This window comes from Pelophylax lessonae, assembly GCF_965119305.1.
Source record: "Pelophylax lessonae genome assembly, chromosome: 4".
NCBI lineage: Eukaryota > Metazoa > Chordata > Amphibia > Anura > Ranidae > Pelophylax > Pelophylax lessonae.
The window spans coordinates 290,830,376-290,851,167 of record NC_138771.1 but is presented as its reverse complement, the minus strand read 5'-3'; the positions used below and the strand labels follow the sequence as shown (position 1 = coordinate 290,851,167).

Below are 20,792 nucleotides of genomic sequence, written 5' to 3'. Positions count from 1 at the left end.
CCCCCCCCCCCCCCCCCCCCCAAAGTCTGAAGGACAGTAAACAGGCCTTTTTTTTTTTTTAGAAAGTTTGGAGACCCCTGCTCTAGAACACATGTCAAACACAAGGCCCGTGGGCCATAAGCCAATTTATGTGGCTCTTGCATATCTCCCACCGCTGCAGAACCCCTCTCCTCTCAGCTACCACCTTGTCTCAGCAGTAGAGAGGACAGAACTCCTCCACCAGATCCTGTGCTTCTCCATGCCGCCGCAGAGAGAGGCTTATCTTTGCCTCCTCCATTTTAGCAGTTGGCATCAGAGAGCAGGACAAAACTCGGTGCAGCACCCCCTTGTCTCCACCTCCCCTGGTCCTAAGCATTTAGCAGACTCTGGCAGCCGACTCCTGCCTCCTCCGTTCCTTATCCAGACCCTGCACGTTCTGCTTTCCAGCAGCAGTATAGGGTAAGGAGGGTGCACTGTGATGTAGGGGAGGGTGGGAGACTCTTGACATCTGATGTAGGGGGCGGTGGGGTGCTCTGAACATCTACTTATAGTTAATATAAGAATAATACAATTCTATGCTAGTTGAAAAGAGGGTTGCACACTGTTGGTATCATCCACAAGAAACTGTTCGGAGACTGCTCTGTCTGATCAGTCTCCAATAGGGTTTCTTGGATGATACCAGCGGTGTGTGACCCTCCTTTTAAGACTTGCATCATCCGCTACAGGAGTGTGAGTGGGCTTCATGCTGGTCTGCCCCTGCCGTTCATAGCTTAAAGAGGATCTCCGGGCTCCTTCAGAAAAGAATTAAAGTTAGTAGCTACAAATACTGTAGCTGCTGACTTTTAATATTAGGACACTTACCTGTCTAGTAATCTAGCGGGGTCCTAAACCGAGCTGATTTTTCAATCGGCTTTTGGGTTCTGCCGCCGCTATCTCCACTAAGGGGAACCGGTAGTGAAGTCTTGCCTGTTCACAGCCAGGTTCCTTACTGCGCATGTGCGCTGTGCTCTGTGAATGGGCCGGCTGAGAAGGAAGAAGGGGGCCCAAACTGAGCAGGTATCTGTCAAAACCAGGTACCCGCTCCACCCTCCTCCCCCAAAAGGTGCCAAATGTGGCAGTAGAGGGGGGGGGGGGGGCAGAGAAGTGGAGCATCCCCTTTTGGGTGGAGCTCCACTTTAAAGTGATTCTAAAGGCAGAAGGTTTTTCATCTCTATGCATTAAGATAAAAAGTTTGGCTGATCGCTGTTGGGAGTCTTGCATGACTTCCCTATATGTTATATCCTTTTTTTTTTCTCCCTTTCTCTCTCTGTTTTTGTATAATTGAATATATAACCCTAATTAAAAATGTATATATATGTCAAAAAAAATATTTTTGTGAGCAGCAGCCCCCCTCAATGCTTACCTGAGCTCCATTCTCTATCCAGCGATGTGCACGAGTCACTTGGCCGTCCGGGAATTTCCCTTCTGATTGAGTGAGACACAGTAGCAGTGCCATTGGCTCCCGCTGCTGTCAATCAAAGTCAGGCAGCCAATCAGGAGAGAGGGAGCAGGGCTGAACAGTGGCTCAGTGTCTAAATGGACACAGGGAGCTGCGGCTCAGCTCGAGTGCCCCCATAGCAAGCTGCTTGCTGTGGGGGCACTTAATAGGAGGAAGGGAGGAGAGCCAAAGAGGGACCTGAGAAGAGGAGGATTGGCTCTGCTCTGTGCAAAACCACTGCGCAGAGCAGGTAAGTATAACATGTTTGTTATTTTTAAGAAAAAAAAAAGCGGGACTTTAGTATTACTTTAAGTTATTATTAAATCCAGTAATCATCAAATGCAGAGGCAATTATTTAATATGATAAATGGTAGATATGTTTATATAGTCTTTACAGATACAACCATAATGCTGAAGTGGGCAGTGATGAAATGGAGCTTGGCACTCCTGCTCTAGAAATCTACATAAAGATTTAATGATGTTCAATTCTGTAACTGAAGAGGCCATGCAAAGTATCTGAATTCATCCTGATGTTCATGAAACCATTTCCAGGGTAGCAAATGAGGCGCAGAACACTGGAGGAACATCAATGACTTATTATTTCTGGAGAGAGAAAAGTAAGCAAATATTATCTAGAAATGTGAAAAGCAATCTTTGAATCTCCATGTACTGTATGCTCTATGTAAATTGTTTTAGAGTTAACAAACACTATGCTGAACTGCTGCAATCACCACTTCAGTCAATAATTCTACTGTGTAATATGGCTCGACAATGCCACATATTGCATTTAAATAGCAAATAGCTGCTCCAGTACATTAGAACTACTTATGGTTTCACAGCACATGATTTACTATGAGTCACACTTTTAAATAAACTCTATTTCTAAACCAATTACTCAGTGTCCATAATATTAAATGCACATTCGATTTTGTATCCGTCAGCTGCCAGAAGGATACCACAGCAAACAAAGCTCAGACAAAATTCATTGTACACCAATAAAGGCAACAGAGTAGCAGAATCAACACAATGCAACAATGTGGACTGTGTTAGCTTTGGCTCATCGAGCACCAGAATGGACTGATTTATTCAATATTGTTTTCCCATTAGTACATGAATATACTTTGGCAGGTTCTGTAAAGTAAATAGGTCTTATGTAGCCCTCATTCACTTTGGAGCGATTGTAAAGTGATTTGACAGGTCGCACCCTATTTCCGGCAATCGCACTGTTCAAATCGGTGAAACGCAGACTTTGCGGTGCTGCATCGATTTGAAAAAGTAGTTCCTGCCTACTACTGACAATATCGGGTGCGACTTGCATAGACATTTTTGTTGTGGCCACAGCATGTGTACACCCCTGTTCTGGCTCAACCACCAGTTTTACTATCCAAATTCCCCCTCCCCTTTTCATCGTTAATGTTAATGAGCACTTAGAGTAGTTCTAAAGGCTGAAGGTTTTTTACCTTCATGAACTCTATGCAGGACAGTACATAGTTACATAGTAGGTGAGGTTGAATAAAGACAATAGTCCATCCGGTTCAACCTGTGTAGGTGTGTGTGGCTGTAATCATCTCACATAGCCCTGAATGTTCTGATCCTTGAGATGTACGTCTAATAGTCTTTTGAAAGCCACCATACTACCTGCAGAAAACACCTCTTGTGGTAGAGAATTCCACAATCTTGTAGCCCTAACAGTAAAGAACCCTCCTCGTTGCCTGAGGTTAAAATGCTTCTCCTCTGATCGCATTGCATGTCCTCGAGTCCTCATGCAATTCCTTCGAATGAACAGCTTTTTTTTCTAAGCTGAGATCCCCATTAAGATATTTATAAATTGCTATCATGTCCCCCCTCAGACGTCTCTTTTCCAGGGAGAATAAATCAAGCGATTGCAGACGCTCTTCATAATTAAGGTCCTCCAATCCCCTAATCAGTTTAGTTGCCCTTCTCTGGACTCTCTCCAGCTCCAACACATCCCTTCTGAGGACTGGCGACCAGAACTGGACAGAATACTCCAGATGCGGTCGGACCAGAGTTTTATAAAGTGGAAGGATTATAGTCTTATCTCTGGAATACATCCCTTTCTTTATGCATGCTAATATTCTGTTGGCTTTGGCAGCTGCCGCTTGACATTGCATGCTGTTGCCTAATCTATCATCAACCAAGACTCCCAGATCTTTCTCCATTTTTGATTCTCCCAAGGGTTCCCCTCCTAACGTGTATTGTGTTTTTATGTTTTTAGTCCCCAAGTGCAAAACCTTACACTTCTCCACGTTAAACCTCATTTGCCATGTAAAACCTTCAGTGTGCAGCCCCCCCTTCTTATACTCACTTGAGCCTGATCTCAGTGATGTGCACAAGAGTAGTAGCCCTCCCGGGTCTCTGCCTCCTGATTGGCTGAGACACAGCAGCAGGAGTTTCAGGCTAAGTAATGTATAGATAAGACGCAGTTTACTACCAGGTTCTTGGGCACGCTTTGCGAGCCACCTTGCTTATCTGTGCTGTAAATGTCTTTTTGGGCTGTATACCTGCTGATCTGCTGTGGCCAATCACAGCACAGAACTCTGTGTGTTTGTAAACAGAACACAGGATCTGGCTGGTTTCTACCTCCCTGAGCTCTTTCTGTTCAAGGGGAGAAGCCAGCCAGATTCTGTGCAAGTACAGGCAGCACATATACACTTGTTTGGCACATTGAACCTTTTTCACTGCCCTCCATAGTTAACCCTTTAATAGCCCTGGCACCCAGCTGTGTGATAAGTTACAATGACATGTACAGAATTATTCACTGTATTAGTGTCACTAGTTACACCAGTTTCCCTCCCAGCCAGTGTCAGTTAGTGCCAGATTGTCTGCCACACTATGGGTCACTTATTACCCCCATTACTAGTATTGTGTCTGTATAGATCAGTATCTTGATCAGGATCAGAACTATACTGATGTATTGTTTTCACAAACACGCAATTTGTTTTTTTGCTTATTTTTTTAAATTCTTAATTTAAACAAGAAGGCAGTCTCCATTACAGAAACACAACAATAGATGGCAATACATACACCACTGCGCAAAATACAATAGTATGCATCAAGTGAGTAAAATTATAGTACAAAGAGGAAAGAACAGAGGCAGTCTGTGTGGACAAAAGCCTGGTAAACTGAGTTTTATTTTGTTCAACCCAGTGGGTTGAACAAAAAAAAAAACTGTCAGCTCCAGTGGGCGCTGCTGTTCTAACGATCCGACATTAGTACAGAGACCTCCCCCGCTGAGCGGATGTGTTCTGACCGGGGTGCAGCCCCCCCACCAGAACACCTAGATCGGCATTCCCAGCCATTAGCGGAGAGTGCCGATGGAGATCTGATCAACTGCTGGTTTTCCTGACAGAAGCCAGGCCATCGGCCTCCTTCTGTTGGACCAGCTGGCATACACACGAGTCGAATGTCAGGCAGATTTTATTGAACCTGCCAATCTCTCCCGACATTCGGCCCATTTGGTGTACAGGGCTTTACTAAGCTCACAGTTTGGTTTTTACAAACGCCATGTAGCAAAATACATTTTAACCTAAATTTATAAAGATGTTTGATTTTATTAGATATATATTTTATAACAGAAAGTAGAAAGAACATTTTTTTCAAAGTTTTCAGTCTTTTTTTTCGTTTATATAATAAAAAATAAAAAACCCAGTGGTGATCAAATACTACCAAAAAAGCTCTATTTATATGAAAAGAAATATCAACTTCAGTTGGGTACAGTGTTGCATGACCGAGGAATTGTCAGTTAATGTAGCACAGTGCTAAATAGCAAAAAAAAATGGCCTGGTCATGAAGCTGGTAAAACCTTTTGGAGGTAAAGTGGTTAAAAAAGCTACTCTGACAGCGAACACTGGGTGAAAATGAACATCTAAGACGCATCAATGACATTTCCGCAGTAAATAATACTATACAGGTCAACCGTGCGCTAACATTTTTAAAGAAAGCAGCAAGTAAAGGAAACCATCCATGACGTGTACAGGGAGACACACCTCACAAGCTGCCATATATGAAACAATGCCTTAAATCATAACTGGAAAGACAGGAGGGACTGCCACTGGAACACAAACATATCATGGAAACTTGCACAGTGGAGACAATCTCTAAGCCCGTATTTTTAGTACATACTCACTGCTATTTTTGGATTAGACTACTTTGCTGTGCAAAATCCTATCGGACAGGCCTGAGAATTGCAACTCCAGCCATCCACGTTTTTCTACATTACAGTTTTACAAGCACCCAATCAATATGAGAGGACTCCTGCCCTACAGCCGCCACCATACTGATTTTGGGTGTTGTAGTCAGAACCGGTCTTTACTCTAATGCCTCATACACACACAGCGATTATCGGCCGACCGAACGTCCGTCTTTTGTCCAGTGTCGTTTGGAATGTGCCGAGACTGCACACTAATTTTCTCGGCCAACAAAAATCAACTTCAGAAGTGATGTCATGTTCTGGTTTACTTTCCGTGTGTTTTTTCTTCTCTGAGCATGCCCAGTCTTGCTCATCTGATTTTTGTCTCCCTAAATCTGTACTGACTGACGGAAAATCGGCCGTTGTGTTGACGGCCAACAAAAATTTTATAGCATGCACACCAGATTTTATTCGGCCGAAAAGTCGCAGTCGGTTGTCGAAAGCATCATACTAACAAGCCGACAATTGGCCGAAAATTCACGGCCAATAATCGATGCGTGTGTACGAGGCATTATTTGGTGCAATAGCAGATCCATCCACTTTCACAGACTCAAAATGACTCCAAACCTGCTCTGATCCCTAACGGAGAACCAGTAGGCTTTTACAAGATTATAAACATTTATTATATTTCTTCATGATTACCATGACATATTTACACTCACCGGCCACCATTAAGTACACCTTGCTACTACCGGGTTGGACCCCCTTTTCCTTCAGAACTGCCTTAATTCTTGGTGGCAAAAATTCAACAAGGTGTTGGAAACATTCCTCAGAGATTTTGCTCCATATTGACATGATGGCATCACACAGTTGCTGCAGATTTGTCGGCTGCACATCCATGATGTGAATTTCCCATTCCACCACAACCCAAAGGTGCTCTATTGGATTGAGATCTGGTGACTGTGGAGGACATTGGAGTACAGTGACCCCATTGTCATGTTCAAGAAACCAGTGGTGACTTTGTGACATGGTGCATTATCCTGCTGGAAGGAGCCATCAGAAGATGGGTACACTGCAGTCATAAAGGGATGGACATGGTCAGCAACAATACTCAGGTGGGCCGTGGCCTTTAAACGATGTTCATTTGGTACTACAGGGCTCAAAGTGCGCCAAGAAAAGATCTCCACACCATTAAAACCACCAGTCTGAACCGTTGAAACAAGGCAGGATGGATCCATGAGAAGAAATTAACTTCAATCCATGTTTTCATGTTGTTTACGACAAATTCTGACCCTACCATCTGAATGTAGCAGCTGAAATTGAGACTCATCAGACCAGGCAACATTTTTCCAATCTTCTATTGTCCAAATTTGGTGAGCCTGTGCAAATTGTAGACTCAGTTTCCTGTTCTTAGAGTTCAGGAGTGGCACCCGGTGTGGTCTTCTGCTGCTGTAGTCCATCTGTTTCAAGGTTCGATGTGTTTTTCGTTCAGAGATGGTATTCTGCATAGCTTGGTTGTAACGAGTGGTTATTTGAGTTACTGTTGCCTTTATATCATCCTGAACCAGTCTGCCCATTCTCCTCTGACCTCTCACACAAACAAGACATTTTTGTCCACACAATGCCGCTCTCTGGATATTTTCTCTTTTTCGGACCATTCTCTGTAAACCCCAGAGATGGTTGTGTGTGAAAATCCCAGTAGATCAGTAGTTTTTGAAATACGCAGACCAGCCCATCTGGCACCAACAACCATGACATATTCAAAGTCACTTAAATCTCCTTTCTTCCCCATTCTGATGGTCAGTTTGAACTTCAGCAAGTCCTCTTCACCACATCTTGATGTCTAAATGCACGGAGTTGCTGCCATGTGATTGGCTGTTAAGCAATTTGTGTTACCAAGCAATTGAACAGGTGTACCTAGTAAAGTGGCTGGTGAGTGTATATTTACACCCTAAGGACTCACACAAACAGCCAGGGGGCGATAAAAGCAGACAGTTGAGCCATGGTTTTACTGCCCCCCAACTGCCCGCCTACACAAGGACGTGACGCTGCTCAGGGCTGTATACGTGGCAAAAATTAAACCCCCCTGTCATATCCACTAGGCAATACTTCCACCAAATGTGACCCATTCAAGTGAATTGGGCCACACTGCAACCGCCCTGCAAACACATGCAATGCATCCTTTTGTGCAGTGGTTTAAACTTTTCAGGGTTAAAACAAGCAAGGGGAAAGTGACATATCAATCACTCTCTGTGGTTTACTTTTCAGATGGGAAAGGGGTTGCCGCTTGTCTTTATCAGTTAGATGTCTTCCAGCTTCGAGGGAACTATAAGGCTAAGTTCACACATGTCCGGCTGCGCTTTGCCGCCTGGAGTCTGCTGCGGTTTTGTTCAACGGTTCAAGTGCTATTCAGGTGTGAATTTTTACTTGAATTCACACATAAACCAGAAAAAAAAAAAATGCACAGGACCCTTTTCAGAAACGGGCATTTGTGGTGCGGTTTTAATGCGGCAAAAACGCATGTCAACCACGCCGCAAACACGCATAGGGAGTGTTTTTTACTCTCAATAGACGATCAAAAAGAACCTATTAATGCTATTGACACGTTTAAAGCATAGATATACATGGACTAAAATTCAGCAGGAACTGGACAAATTCTGATCCGCCTGTAGTCCTGTCTGTTCAACAGAAGCCAGTTATTAGACCAGCTTCTGTTGAACAGTCCGGCTGGAAAAGCACAACTTGATCAGCTCATGCAGCCATTGGGCTGCAGCATTGACCTGTGTATATCCTGACAGTGGGGGAGTCCTAATGTCAGAATACAAAAACACAGCGTGGTGGACTGGATTTCCCCATCCACCTCGAATGAGTGAATGGAGAAATTGTCTGGGTGAACAAAACAATGGAGTCATGTATAACGGGCTTTAAAGGGATTGTAAAGGCAGAAGGTTTTTTTTTTTTCTTATTGCATTCCATGCATTAAGATAAAAAAAAAACTCTTTGTGTGCAGCAGCCCCCCCGCCCTCAGCCCCCTAATACTTACCTGAGCCCATCTTTATCCAGCGATGTTGCAGGAGTGTCTCAGCTGCCCCAGAATCCCCTCCTCATTGGCTGAGACAGCAGCCCGGCGCCATTGGCTCTCCCTGCTTATAAAGTCAGTTAGCTATTCAGGAGAGAGAGGGGGCGGGGCCAGGTCACAGCTCTTTGTCTGAATGGACACGGGGAGCTGTGACTTGGCTCAGGTGCCCCCGTAGCAAGTTGCTTGCTGTGGGGGCATTCAACAGGAGGGAGGGACCAGGAGCACCGAAGAGGAACCCGGGTTAAGGAGGATCCAGGCCCCTCTGTGCAAAACCAACTGCACAGAGGAGGCAAGTATGACATTTTTTTTTTTTTTTTTTTTTATATAAAGAGTGCAAAATCTGGTGCAGCTGTGCATGGTAGCCAATCAGCCTCTAATTTCAGTGTGTTCAATTAAGCTTTGACAATAAAACCTGGAAGCGGATTGGTTTCTCTGCAGAGCTGCGCCAGATTTTGCACTCTCCAGTTTTAGTAAATCAACAAAGTGATTGTAAAGTCTCTCTCTAAAGTGATACTAAAATCTTTTTTTTTTTTTTTTTTTTATAACAACCTACCTCCTCTGTGCAGTTGGTTTTCAACAGGGCAGCCTGGATCCTCCTCTTCTCAGGTCCCTATTCTGTGCTCCTGGCCCCTCCCTCCTGTTGAGTGCCCCCACACCAAGCAGTTACTATGGGGGCACCTGAGCCGAGCCGCAGCTCCGTGTGTTCATTCAGAGATGGAGCTGCTCTTCAGCCCTGCTCCCTCTCTCTCCTGATTGGCTAACTGGCTTTGATTGACAGCTGCGGGAGCCAATGCTGTATCTCAACCAATCAGTAGGGAGTGTCCCGGATGGCCGAGGGACTCATGGACATTGCTGGACAGAGATGGGGCTCAGGTAAGTATTAGGGGTGGCTGAGAGGGGCCGCTGCACACAGAAGGCTTTTAATCTTAATGCATGGAATGTATTGGGATATAAAACCTTCTGCCTTTACAACTCCTTTAGGTCTATGGGGCCCAAAACAACCAGATCTTCCTGAAAAGAAGCTCCTGTATTTTTGTGAGCAACAGGCATCTTAGTGTTCAGGTGTGAACAGGCACCATTTAAAACAATGGATTTACTCATGTTGAGTGTTTGGGGCTTCGAGTTATAAAGCATTTAGGTGTAAATTGGGCTTTACTGTAAAAGATAAAATACTTAGAAGGGTTTGCTCTATTTTGCTCAGCATTACCACAGCTTCCCAATTTTAAGAAGTTATGGCCACTCCCACCACCTATGATCTATCTGCATTACATAGAGAAGTACAGAGACCCAGTTATAATATGTGAAAAATACAGTATGTAAATAAAACAGAATGTTTTTTTTTTTTTTTTAACAATTTCCTTAGTATGTTGGTGAGGGGGTCATGCAAAAATCTAAGCATATTTAAGGTTAGCTTTAAGGCATTGCAAGTCATCCTCCTCTGATACTTTGACTTCCCTCTATGAGGAAACTAATAAACAGTTCCTGTATAACACGGCAATAAAACCCTGTTGTATCAATGTGGTTCACATATGTGATCTCTATATCTCTATATGCTGTGTGTGCTCCTACCTCCCGCAGAATCAGAGGCTGTTAACCTTTTATAGGTTCCTTCATTTTCCAATTATTTGTCCTTACTTATCATATTGAAGTGATAAAATCTTATTCATGGACAAAAATATTTTTTAGAGAAAAAAATAATGCAAAAAAAAAAAAAAAAAAAAATGCACGAAAATAAATGTATTGTCAGAATTAGATGATGGATGGAAGTGAAAGGTGCCATGCTGTACCTAACGATAAAGCCCAGCTCCAACCAGAACTTTGGTTTGTTTCAGAGAGAGCGGAGAAGAATTAGATCCTCGGTCAGGTTTTTATTGATGTCTGTGCCCCTATCAGGGAGATTTTCCCTTACTTACCATGAAGATGGGAAGTGATGAAAAATCTTTCCATAGGTGATGCGGACAAAAAAAAATAAAAAATCTTTTAACCACTTAAGCCCCGGAAGATTTTACCCCCTTCCTGACCAGGGCCTATTTTGCGATTCGGCACTGCGTGACTTTAACAGAGAATTGCACGGTCGTGCGACGCTGTACCTAAACGAATTTGGCATCCTTTTTTTCCCCACAAACAGAGCTTTCTTTTGGTGGTATTTGATCACCTGTGTGATTTTTTGATCATGCGCTATAAACAAAAAAAGAGCATCAATTTTGCAAAAATAACAATATTTTTCACATTTTTTATATGAAATTCCCCCCAAAAAAATTTAAAAATCTAAATTTTTTAACTTTTTCGGCCAATTTGTTTTAGGCTACATATGTTTGGTAAAAAAAAAAAAAAAAAAAATTGCAATAAGCGTATTTTGGTTTGCGCAAAAGTTATCGCGTTTACTAACAAAGGGAAAGATTTTTGTCATTTTTGTTGTTTTTTTTTTTAACGCGTAATGGCGGCGATCTGCGATTTTTTTTGCAGTACTGCGACATTGCGGCGGACAGATCGGACCCTTGACTGACATTTTTGACACTTTTGGGGTTACCAGTGACATTACTACAGTAATCAGTGCTATAAATATGCATCGTTACTGTAAAATTACACTGGCATAAAGGGGTTAACTTTTTTCAGAGGGAGGGGTTATGTGTGTCCCTAGGGGTGTGATTCTAACTGTGATTGGCTGTGGCTACTAGTGTAAGAACAGAGATCAACGGTCCTACATAGTAGAACCGTATGATCACTATTCCTACACAGGGGAGAATGACAGGCGGCTTGTTTACATTAGCCGCCTGCCTTTCTCCCTCTGCACCGACGATCGCGAGTGATCGGGTCCGCCGGTCACACGCGCGGGGGGGGGGGGGTTTGGTTTCCGTGAGCGGACCTCCGGAGGCGCGCGCTCGCTCCCCAGAGCCTCACAGGCTAGCGACGTAGACCTACGTCGCTTTGCCTGTGAGGGGCTGACTGCCGCAGTAAATATACTGTGGGCAGTCGGCAAGCGGTTAAGAGTGGGAAAGAGAAGTTCTAACAATGTTTTTATCATTGTCTGTCTCGGGCACAATTCCTCCTATTTCTTAAAAAGCTCCACAGAGACAGAAAGTCAGGGAAAATCTTCCCAAAGGGGCACAGGCAGAAAAAAAATATAACGCAAAAGTGAATTCTTCCTCACTTTATCCATAAAATACACACAAATATGGCTGCAGTTAGACTGATCACAAAACAAAGGCTATGTTTACTCTTCCACTGTGTCTATGGGAGAAGCTATGGTTGCCACTGAGGCCTGATTACATTTATTAATTCATTACAATGGAAGTGATACCAGCTAGGTGCCGCTGCGCCTGAAGGCCATCTCTGAGCCTGGCCTTTGCACAATGAGCAAGGGTATACAACACCTGTGTCCATCCTGCTGAACCAATTGGAGATTATTGTGGCACTCTAAATAGAAGCATTACCACTCTTATTCAGCTGGGTTGGTACACCTAGCTGCCAGCTAGGAGGGTCCCGCTGTTTTTGTAATTCATGGTAGGTACACTACCCCTATAAGCTAATACTGTATGTATATGTTACCTAGATTGCTTTTTATGAAATTTTAAATAGTGATCCTTTGTTTTCGGTTTTGTTACTTTGTATGCATAGCCCTGTTTATCCCTGCAAAGCAGATATACTTTCATACAGTATTTGTCATCTCTGTCTACATTAAGATCTACTACCATTCATTGCTTCGTGGCTTGATATGAATGTTTATATGTACACTCGTATGTGAGATTCTCTGCTTTCATTTTTACTCTTTATAGATCACATAACTGCAATTTGTTAGTGCAGCTTGTGCTCATCAGCCTCCATGGAGGTGATATGGCCACGGTTGGTGCTTACGTGGCGTCCCACCAGTGATATGCCTTGTGGTTTATGTACAGTGGGTATAGAAAAGAATCCCCTCCTCCCCCTTTAAAAATTCACATTTTGTTGCTTTGCAGGCTGAAATGAAGACCAACAGTTTTTGTTTTATCCAGCTGTATTTTGCAACTTAAAAGGTCCAAGTGAAAGAGGCCGACAGAAACTCTGAAGCAGTTGCAGGAATTTATGACGGAGTGTTCATTGTGTGCATGTTACAACAATATCACAAATTCTCCACAAATGTGGCTTGTATCAGAAGGTCGAAGATTCTGAGGCCACATGGAAAAAGGTGTTATGGTCAGAGACTAAAATATACAGTGGAGATCGAAAGTTTGGGCACCCCAGGTAAATAATTTGTATTAATGTGCATAAAGAAGCCAAGGAAAGATGGAAAAATCTCCAAAAAGGCATCAAATTACAGATTAGACATTCTTATAATATGTCAACAAAAGTTAGATTTTATTTCCATCATTTCCACTTTCAAAATAACAGAAAACCAAAAAATGGCGTCTGAAAATGTTCTGGCACCCTGCAGAGTTAATATCTTGTACTTTTGGAGATTTTTTCCATCTTTCCTTGGCTTCTTTATGCACATTAATACAAAGTTTTACCAAACTTTCGATCTCCACTGTATTATTTGGCCTCAACACCAAATTATATATCTAGTGGAAATCCAATACAGCTCACCATCCAAATAACACAAAGCATGGAGGTGTAAGGGACTTTTAAACCGGACGGCTAGATGGACTCCCTACGAATATTCGAGAACACACAGACACACACGAGGGTAGAGTCAAAGCATGTTCGTTTATTTCAGGAAATGTCCCGAGCATATATACAGTTAGAACAGAAAAATGTATTTTTAAGGGGCTTGGTTTCAATAGGACTCTTGCTCACATGATACTTTTTGGCATACTACACAAGTTTAAACTGTTCCCATAATAAATTTACCAATCAAAATGTTCTCATGTGCATCTATTTCTGCAGAGTCAGACACAGCCGAACAAACAAGAGGTTATGACTATAAATCAGGCATAATTGCAGGAATAATAGAGAAGAATCTACAGCATGAAAAGACCATCAACCCTTTAGGAGGAGGTATTATCCTGTAATATGGGGGTGTTTCTCTGCACCATGGACTGGAGCAGTTATCAGGATAGAAGGAAACATGGATGGGGCAAAAAAAACATCAAATTCTTGATGAAAATCTGCTGCCCTCTGCCAGAAAGTTGTCAATGAGAAGAAGGTTTACCTTCCAACATGACAATGACCCAAAACACACAGCAAAGATGACTACACAGTGGTTGAAGGAGAAAAAGGTGAATGTCCTTGCATGGCCTAGTCAGAGCACAGATTTAAACCCCACAAATCTGTGTAAGAACCTAAAGACTGTAGTCCACAAATGGTCACCATCAAATTTAACTTGACCAGTTCTGCAAAGAAGAGTGGGAACTATTGCAAATTCTAGATGTGCAAAGTTCGTAGATACATATCCCAACAGAGTAAAGGCTGTAATTAAAGCAAAAGATGGTTCAACAAAATAATAACTCAAGGGGGTGATCCTGTTTTTTATCTTATTTTATTTTTCTGACATGTTGATGTTATATCTTTCACTTGGATGTAAATACAGTTGAATACAACAAAAACTGTGTCTGTCTTCATTTCAGGCTGCAAAGCAACAAAATGTGATTATTTTAAAAGGGGGTGATTCTTTTCTATACCCACTGTATCTGTCTATAGATCTACTATATTACCGTTATGATTACTTCTTAGATACAAGACCCCTGTATACCCCTGAAGAAGAGGAAGATAAGTTTAAGATCCTGAAACGTGTTGGGTTTGCTCTGCCCGATTGTTCCATATGATATGAGGAACCTACACTAGATTGTTCACCCCATCCATGGGGCAGGTTATATAAATATGGTCTCTGTACATACAAGCATGTGTTTTTATGCATTCTAAATATGTTTTTATACTATATGTGTGATTAATAAAATATTTGATAATTTTATACATATTTTTTGTCTTCAATGCAACTCACAGTGACAGGGCAGACTGAACAGTGTTATCACTCTGTTAAAGCAGAATTGAAGTCTGGACGTAGGAAAACTCTGCTAAGAGGTAGAGTTTTTCTGTAGAAGAGGCATGCAAAATATCTATACATCAATCGTTCAAAGCAACTTACAGCTATGTAATTGAGATCAGCAGAGGCAGGGCCGTCTTACCGAATGGGCACGCTGGGCAGTTGCCCGGGGGCCCCCATATGCCTAGTAACCAAGTCCCAGCCAAGCATTAGTCCCGACTCCCGTGTGCATCCCGCTGCCAAACTTAGCAGGTGGCAAGAGCCTGTTGGCCCTGCGCTGCTGTCAGGCCACTTGGGCCGTGAAGGGGGAGCCCACAACTGCAGGAATGTCTGTCCGCCTCCACGGGAACATACACACACAGGACAGTCAGGTCTGACTCCCGTCCGTGTGGGTGTTCACCGGACCCAGCCGCCGAACTTGGAAGCTGTCATTAGCCTGGCACTGCTGTACCAATAAATATCGCCTTATCGATAATTAGCATTTTTATTCTTGTGGGCGATTGTGTAAGCAGGGCCTCAATGCACTGCATTGCCCAAGGGCCTATAATGCTCCTAAAATGGCACTGAGCAGAGGAATAGGTTTTTGTCATCCAAATCAGTGGAAGAGCCTAGAGTGACAATGCTGCTCCTCCATAAATACAGTGCAGTAAGTCAGGAATTGTGTTATTGGCAGGATCCAAACTGAAGCTTATTCAGCCACCACCTCCAGACTGGTAAACTGCAATAAATAATTTTGTTTCGGGTTTTAAAATGCTGAAATGCTTTACGTTCTTTTTAGAAAAAGATTGAAGGATCTACTGTCAGGGTCAGCAGGAAAGAAAAATGTGTTACAGGGGGAACTGCTATGTTGATCATGACAGCGCAGCATATCAGGGTAAAGCAGTCTTTTCATGTTGTAAAGAGTTTAGGGAGGGTTATAACCCATCAGGTTTTTTGGTCACCTGTCATAGCCAAAACAGAATATGAGAGTCAAAATGAGGGAATCCCTGGTTGTCATCAGGGCCACTAGAACCAGTGTCCACATTGGAAGATTTCCCCTCTATTCCTGTTCTGGTGACAACCCAAGACTTGGGATTTTTTTCACATTTACATTCAATGATAATGGTAAACAGGACAAATAGAGAGGTTGAATCTCTCTAAGGGCCCTTTCACACGGGCTTACCACCAGGCTGACTCCATTTTGCTCAGCGGGGATCGATCCGCCGATCCCTGCTGAACAGGCAGATGACAGGTCCATCTCCGCTTACTTTGCAGAGACAGACCTGCCAGAGCCCCGCTCTCCTCTATGGGAGATCAGAATAAAACGGACCGCTTGTCCGTTTTCATCCAATCAGATCCTCCAGACAGATGGAAAATAGGGTTTCCATTCATCTGGATTTCACGGACAGGATTGGATCAGATAGCAGCAGTTGTCAGAGGACATATCATCGCTGACATCCGCTGCTCCATAGAGGTGCATGGAGCATCCAATCAGGTCCGCCTGAAAAACTGACAGGCGGTCCTGATAAGAAAGCCCGTGTGAAAAGGCCCTAACAGGGACACAGACAGCAATAAAAGTTCTAATTCCTCTACACTGTCCAAAATAAAAAAAAGGAAAACGTTTTGCCTTTAGTTATACTTTAATCATTTTTAATTTTTCCCAAAGTTGCATTAACTGCAGTAGAGAAAAATCAGATCACCAGCTTGATTGGACAGTCTAGAAGAGCTGTGAAAATCTCAAGAATGGATGGACAGAAAGGCAGGTAAAATAGTTCCCATATACCCATATATGCATTTCAACTTTGGATTTTGTTTAGTATAAGCTTTACGCTGTAAGTCAGCTACAAACAGGATGCGCATGTCAGGCACTTCTGATCCCTGACAGTTATGTCCTTTATGATGGGACCAATTCACTGTAGTGAGGCGATGAGGCCATCATTGGACTGCAGTCATCTATTCAACGCACCCCTCTATGGACATCCCTACTGGTAGAAGAGCTGGACTCTCTTCTACATCCTGGACACATGTAAAACCAGCACTGACTGCACCAGTCACAGAAGCTACTCTGGCAATCTTCTATGTTACTTTCACTTTTCAAACCAATGGTCACTCCCAGAAGGGCAGGCACAGGTACCCTACAAAAGTTCGCTCATAAAAATGATGTACATGAGGATAGAGCAGTTGTAAGCTTATGTACAGTTTATATACTGTATATCTGTTACTTCTGCTTTGAACATAGATCTTAACCAGGGCTATAACAATCTGTTCCTATGATGCAGTGGGATTTCCCTGCTCTACCCAAGCACAACATCATCACTACATCTTCTGATGACTGTTTGTCTGCTAAGTGTAAGCTCTGGCCATGGACCCACAGGGACAAATCTCTGCTGGCAGCATGACCTAGTGGGCAGAATAGATGGGCACCAACCCCTGTCAGTGAGGAAAACCACTCATCTGCATATTTACAGGGGATAAGGACTAGGAATATACTAGTAGTCACTCAGCAGAAAAGTAAAACATCCAACTAAGAAAAGAATGTCTGCTGCACAGAACAGATGGACTGGAAGGAAGGAATCTTGTCTGGTCATACATGATACCATCACACTGGACAGATATGGGGGAGATGGGGGATTCCAGGCTGTTATGATGGGAGGAGATAAATGACATTCAGGTCATCAAGGGGGACATGTATGACACAGTCATGGATCTTTGTCAGATCTCCTGTGGTCATACATGATACCAGAACATGGGACAGATTGAGGAGTCCAAGTTGTTGGGGTAGAATACAAAGGGGAGGATATATAGCAGACATACATGGATATGTCAGATCTCCTAAGATCATACATGATGCCATCAAACAGGGCTCATTGGTGAAGTCCAAGCTGCTAAATGGAGGACATGTATGACACAGACATCTGTCAGATCTCCCGAGATCATGCATGAAACCAGAACATAGGATTCATTTGGGGAGTCCAGGTTGCTGGGGTACAATATGAAGTGTAGGTAACCTGTATAGCACACAGACATTAATCTGCCAGATCTCCTGAGGTCATACATAGTACCATCACCCAGAACAGATTGGTGGAGTCTAGGCTGCTATGACAGAGGACATCTATGATACAGACATAGAGCGGTTAGCCATCCTATAGTAATACATGGTATCATCACCCAGGACAGACTAGTGGAGTCCAGGCTGCTTTGACAGAGGAAATGTATGATACAGACATAGAGCTGTCAGATCTCCTGAGATCACGCATGGTACCAGAAAATTGGACACATTGGTGGAGTCCAGGCTGTTATGACAGAGGACATGTATGATATAGACATGGAGCTATCAGATTTCCCGAGGTCATAAATGGTATCATCACCCGGGACAGACTGGTGGAGTCCAGGCTGTTATGACAGAGCACATGTATGATACAGACATAGAGATGTCAGATCTCCTGAGGCCATACATGGTACCATCACACACAGGCTGCTATGATGGGGACAAGTATGACAGGCATACAGCTGTCAGATCTCCTGAGGTCATACATGGTACCATCACACACAGGCTGCTATGATGGGGACAAGTATGACAGGCATACAGCTGTCAGATCTCCTGAGGTCATACATGGTACCATCTCACACAGGCTGCTATGATAGGGACATGTATGATACAGACATAGAGCTGTCAGATCTCCTGAGGTCATACATGGTACCATCACAAATAGGCTGCTATGATGGGGACATATATGATACAGACATAGAGCTGTCAAATCTCCTGAGGTCATACGTAGTACCATCACACATAGGCTGCTATGATGGGGACATGTATGATACAGACATAGAGCTGTCACATCTCCTGAGGTTATACGTTGTACCATCACACATAGGCTGCTATGATAGAGGACATGTATGATACAGACATAGAGCTATCAGATCTCCTGAGGTCATACATGGTACCATCACACAGACTGCTATGATGGGGACATGTATGACACAGACATAGAGCGGTCACATCTCCTGAGGTCATACGTTGTACCATCACACATAGGCTGCTATGATAGAGGACATGTATAATACAGACATAGAGCTATCAGATCTCCTGAGGTCATACATGGTACCATCACACAGACTGCTATGATGGGGACATGTATGACACAGACATAGAGCTGTCACATCTCCTGAGGTCATACGTTGTACCATCACACATAGGCTGCTATGATAGAGGACATGTATGATACAGACATAGAGCTATCAGATCTCCTGAGGTCATACATGGTACCATCACACAGACTGCTATGATGGGGACATGTATGATACAGACATAGAGCTGTCACATCTCCTGAGGTCATACGTTGTACCATCACACATAGGCTGCTATGATAGAGGACATGTATGATACAGACATAGAGCTATCAGATCTCCTGAGGTCATACATGGTACCATCACACAGACTGCTATGATGGGGACATGTATGACACAGACATAGAGCTGTCAGATCTTCTGAGGTCAACGTGGTGCCATCAAACACAGGCTGCTATGATAGGGGAAATGTATGACACAGACATAGAGCTGTCAGATCTTCTGAGGTCATACATGGTGCCATCACACATAGGCTGCTATGATGGGGACATGTATGACATAGAGCTGTCAGATCTTTTGAGGTCAACGTGGTGCCATCAAACACAGGCTGCTATGATGGAGGACATGTATGACATAGACATAGAGCTGTCAGATCTCCTGAGGTCATACATGGTGCCATCACACATAGGCTGCTATGATGGGGACATGTATGACATAGACATAGAGCTGTCAGATCTTCTGAGGTCAACGTGGTGCCATCAAACACAGGCTGCTATGATAGGGGATATGTATGACACAGACATAGAGCTGTCAGATCTTCTGAGGTCATACATGTACCATCACACATAGGCTGCTATGATGGGGACATGTATGACACAGACATAGAGCTGTCAGATCTTCTGAGGTCATACATGGTACCATCACACATAGACTGCTATGATGGGGACATGTATGACACAGACATAGAGCTGTCAGATCTCCTGAGGACATACATGGTGCCATCACACATAGGCTGCTATGATGGGGACATGTATGACACAGACATAGAGCTGTCAAATCTCCTGAGGTCATACGTGGTGCCATCACACATAGGCTGCTATGATGGGGACATGTATGATACAGACATAGAGCTGTCAGATCTCCTGAGGTCATATATGGTACCATCTTACATAGACTGCTATGATAGAGGATATGTATGATACAGAAATAGAGCTGTCAGATCTTCTGAGGTCATACATGTACCATCACACATACACACAGTCTGCTATGATGGGGACATGTATGACAGACATAGAGCTGTCAGATGTGACGTCATACATGATACCATCACACATAGACTGCTATGATGGGGACATGTATGACAGACATAGAGCTGTCAGATGTGACGTCATACATGATACCATCACACATAGACTGCTATGATAGAGGATATGTATGACACAGACATAGAGCTGTCAGATCTTCTGAGGTCATACGTGGTGCCATCAAACACAGTCTGCTATGATAGGGGATATGTATGACATAGAGCTGTCAGATCTCCTGAGGTCATACATGGTGCCATCACATAGACTGCTATGATGAGGGATATGTATGACAGACATAGAGCTGTCAGATCTCCTGAGGTCATACACGGTGCCATCACACATAGACTGCTATGATAGAGGACATGTAGTAGACTGTGGACACACACTACCTCTTTGACAGGAGGGAACTTCTTTTTGCACTCCATGGACAAGCCCCTTAGGTCGCTCTGCATGTTCTCCAACAGCTTCTTGATGGCCTCAGGGCTGCTGGTGTTGGAAGCCATGTCTCCGGGTCAGGATGTCTGGCCTCCACCCGAAGAGAAGAGAAGTGAAGCTATGAGGAGCAGCAGACAGAGAGCAGGCCTCCGCTCAGCCCTCCCGTCCTCCTATAACATGGCCCCGGCTCGGTACAGAGCTGTCAGCCCCTCCGCTCGGCCATCAGTCCGACTCCCACAATTCCCCGCTCTCCGCACTGACACGTAACAGCCGCTTCCGTAAACACAGGAGGTGAGCCGGGCCGAGCATGCGCACATCAGCCGGGTGACATGGCCAGACAAGAGCTGCCTGTCACCCGGATA

The 20,792-nt window shown here is 43.7% G+C and overlaps 1 protein-coding gene across 2 annotated transcripts in view; it reads right to left on the bottom strand.

Moving 5' to 3' along the window:
- The window catches only part of MON2 (MON2 homolog, regulator of endosome-to-Golgi trafficking), a 271,194-nt gene extending 250,487 nt beyond the window's left edge, over positions 1-20,707 (bottom strand). For both annotated transcript variants that reach the window (XM_082256725.1, XM_082256726.1), the window contains exon 1: positions 20,385-20,707. In XM_082256725.1, coding sequence (XP_082112851.1) covers positions 20,385-20,498 — 114 coding nt within the window. In that variant the 5' untranslated portion in view covers positions 20,499-20,707. The remainder of the gene's footprint in view (positions 1-20,384) is intronic.
- Positions 20,708-20,792: the final 85 nt, after the last annotated feature.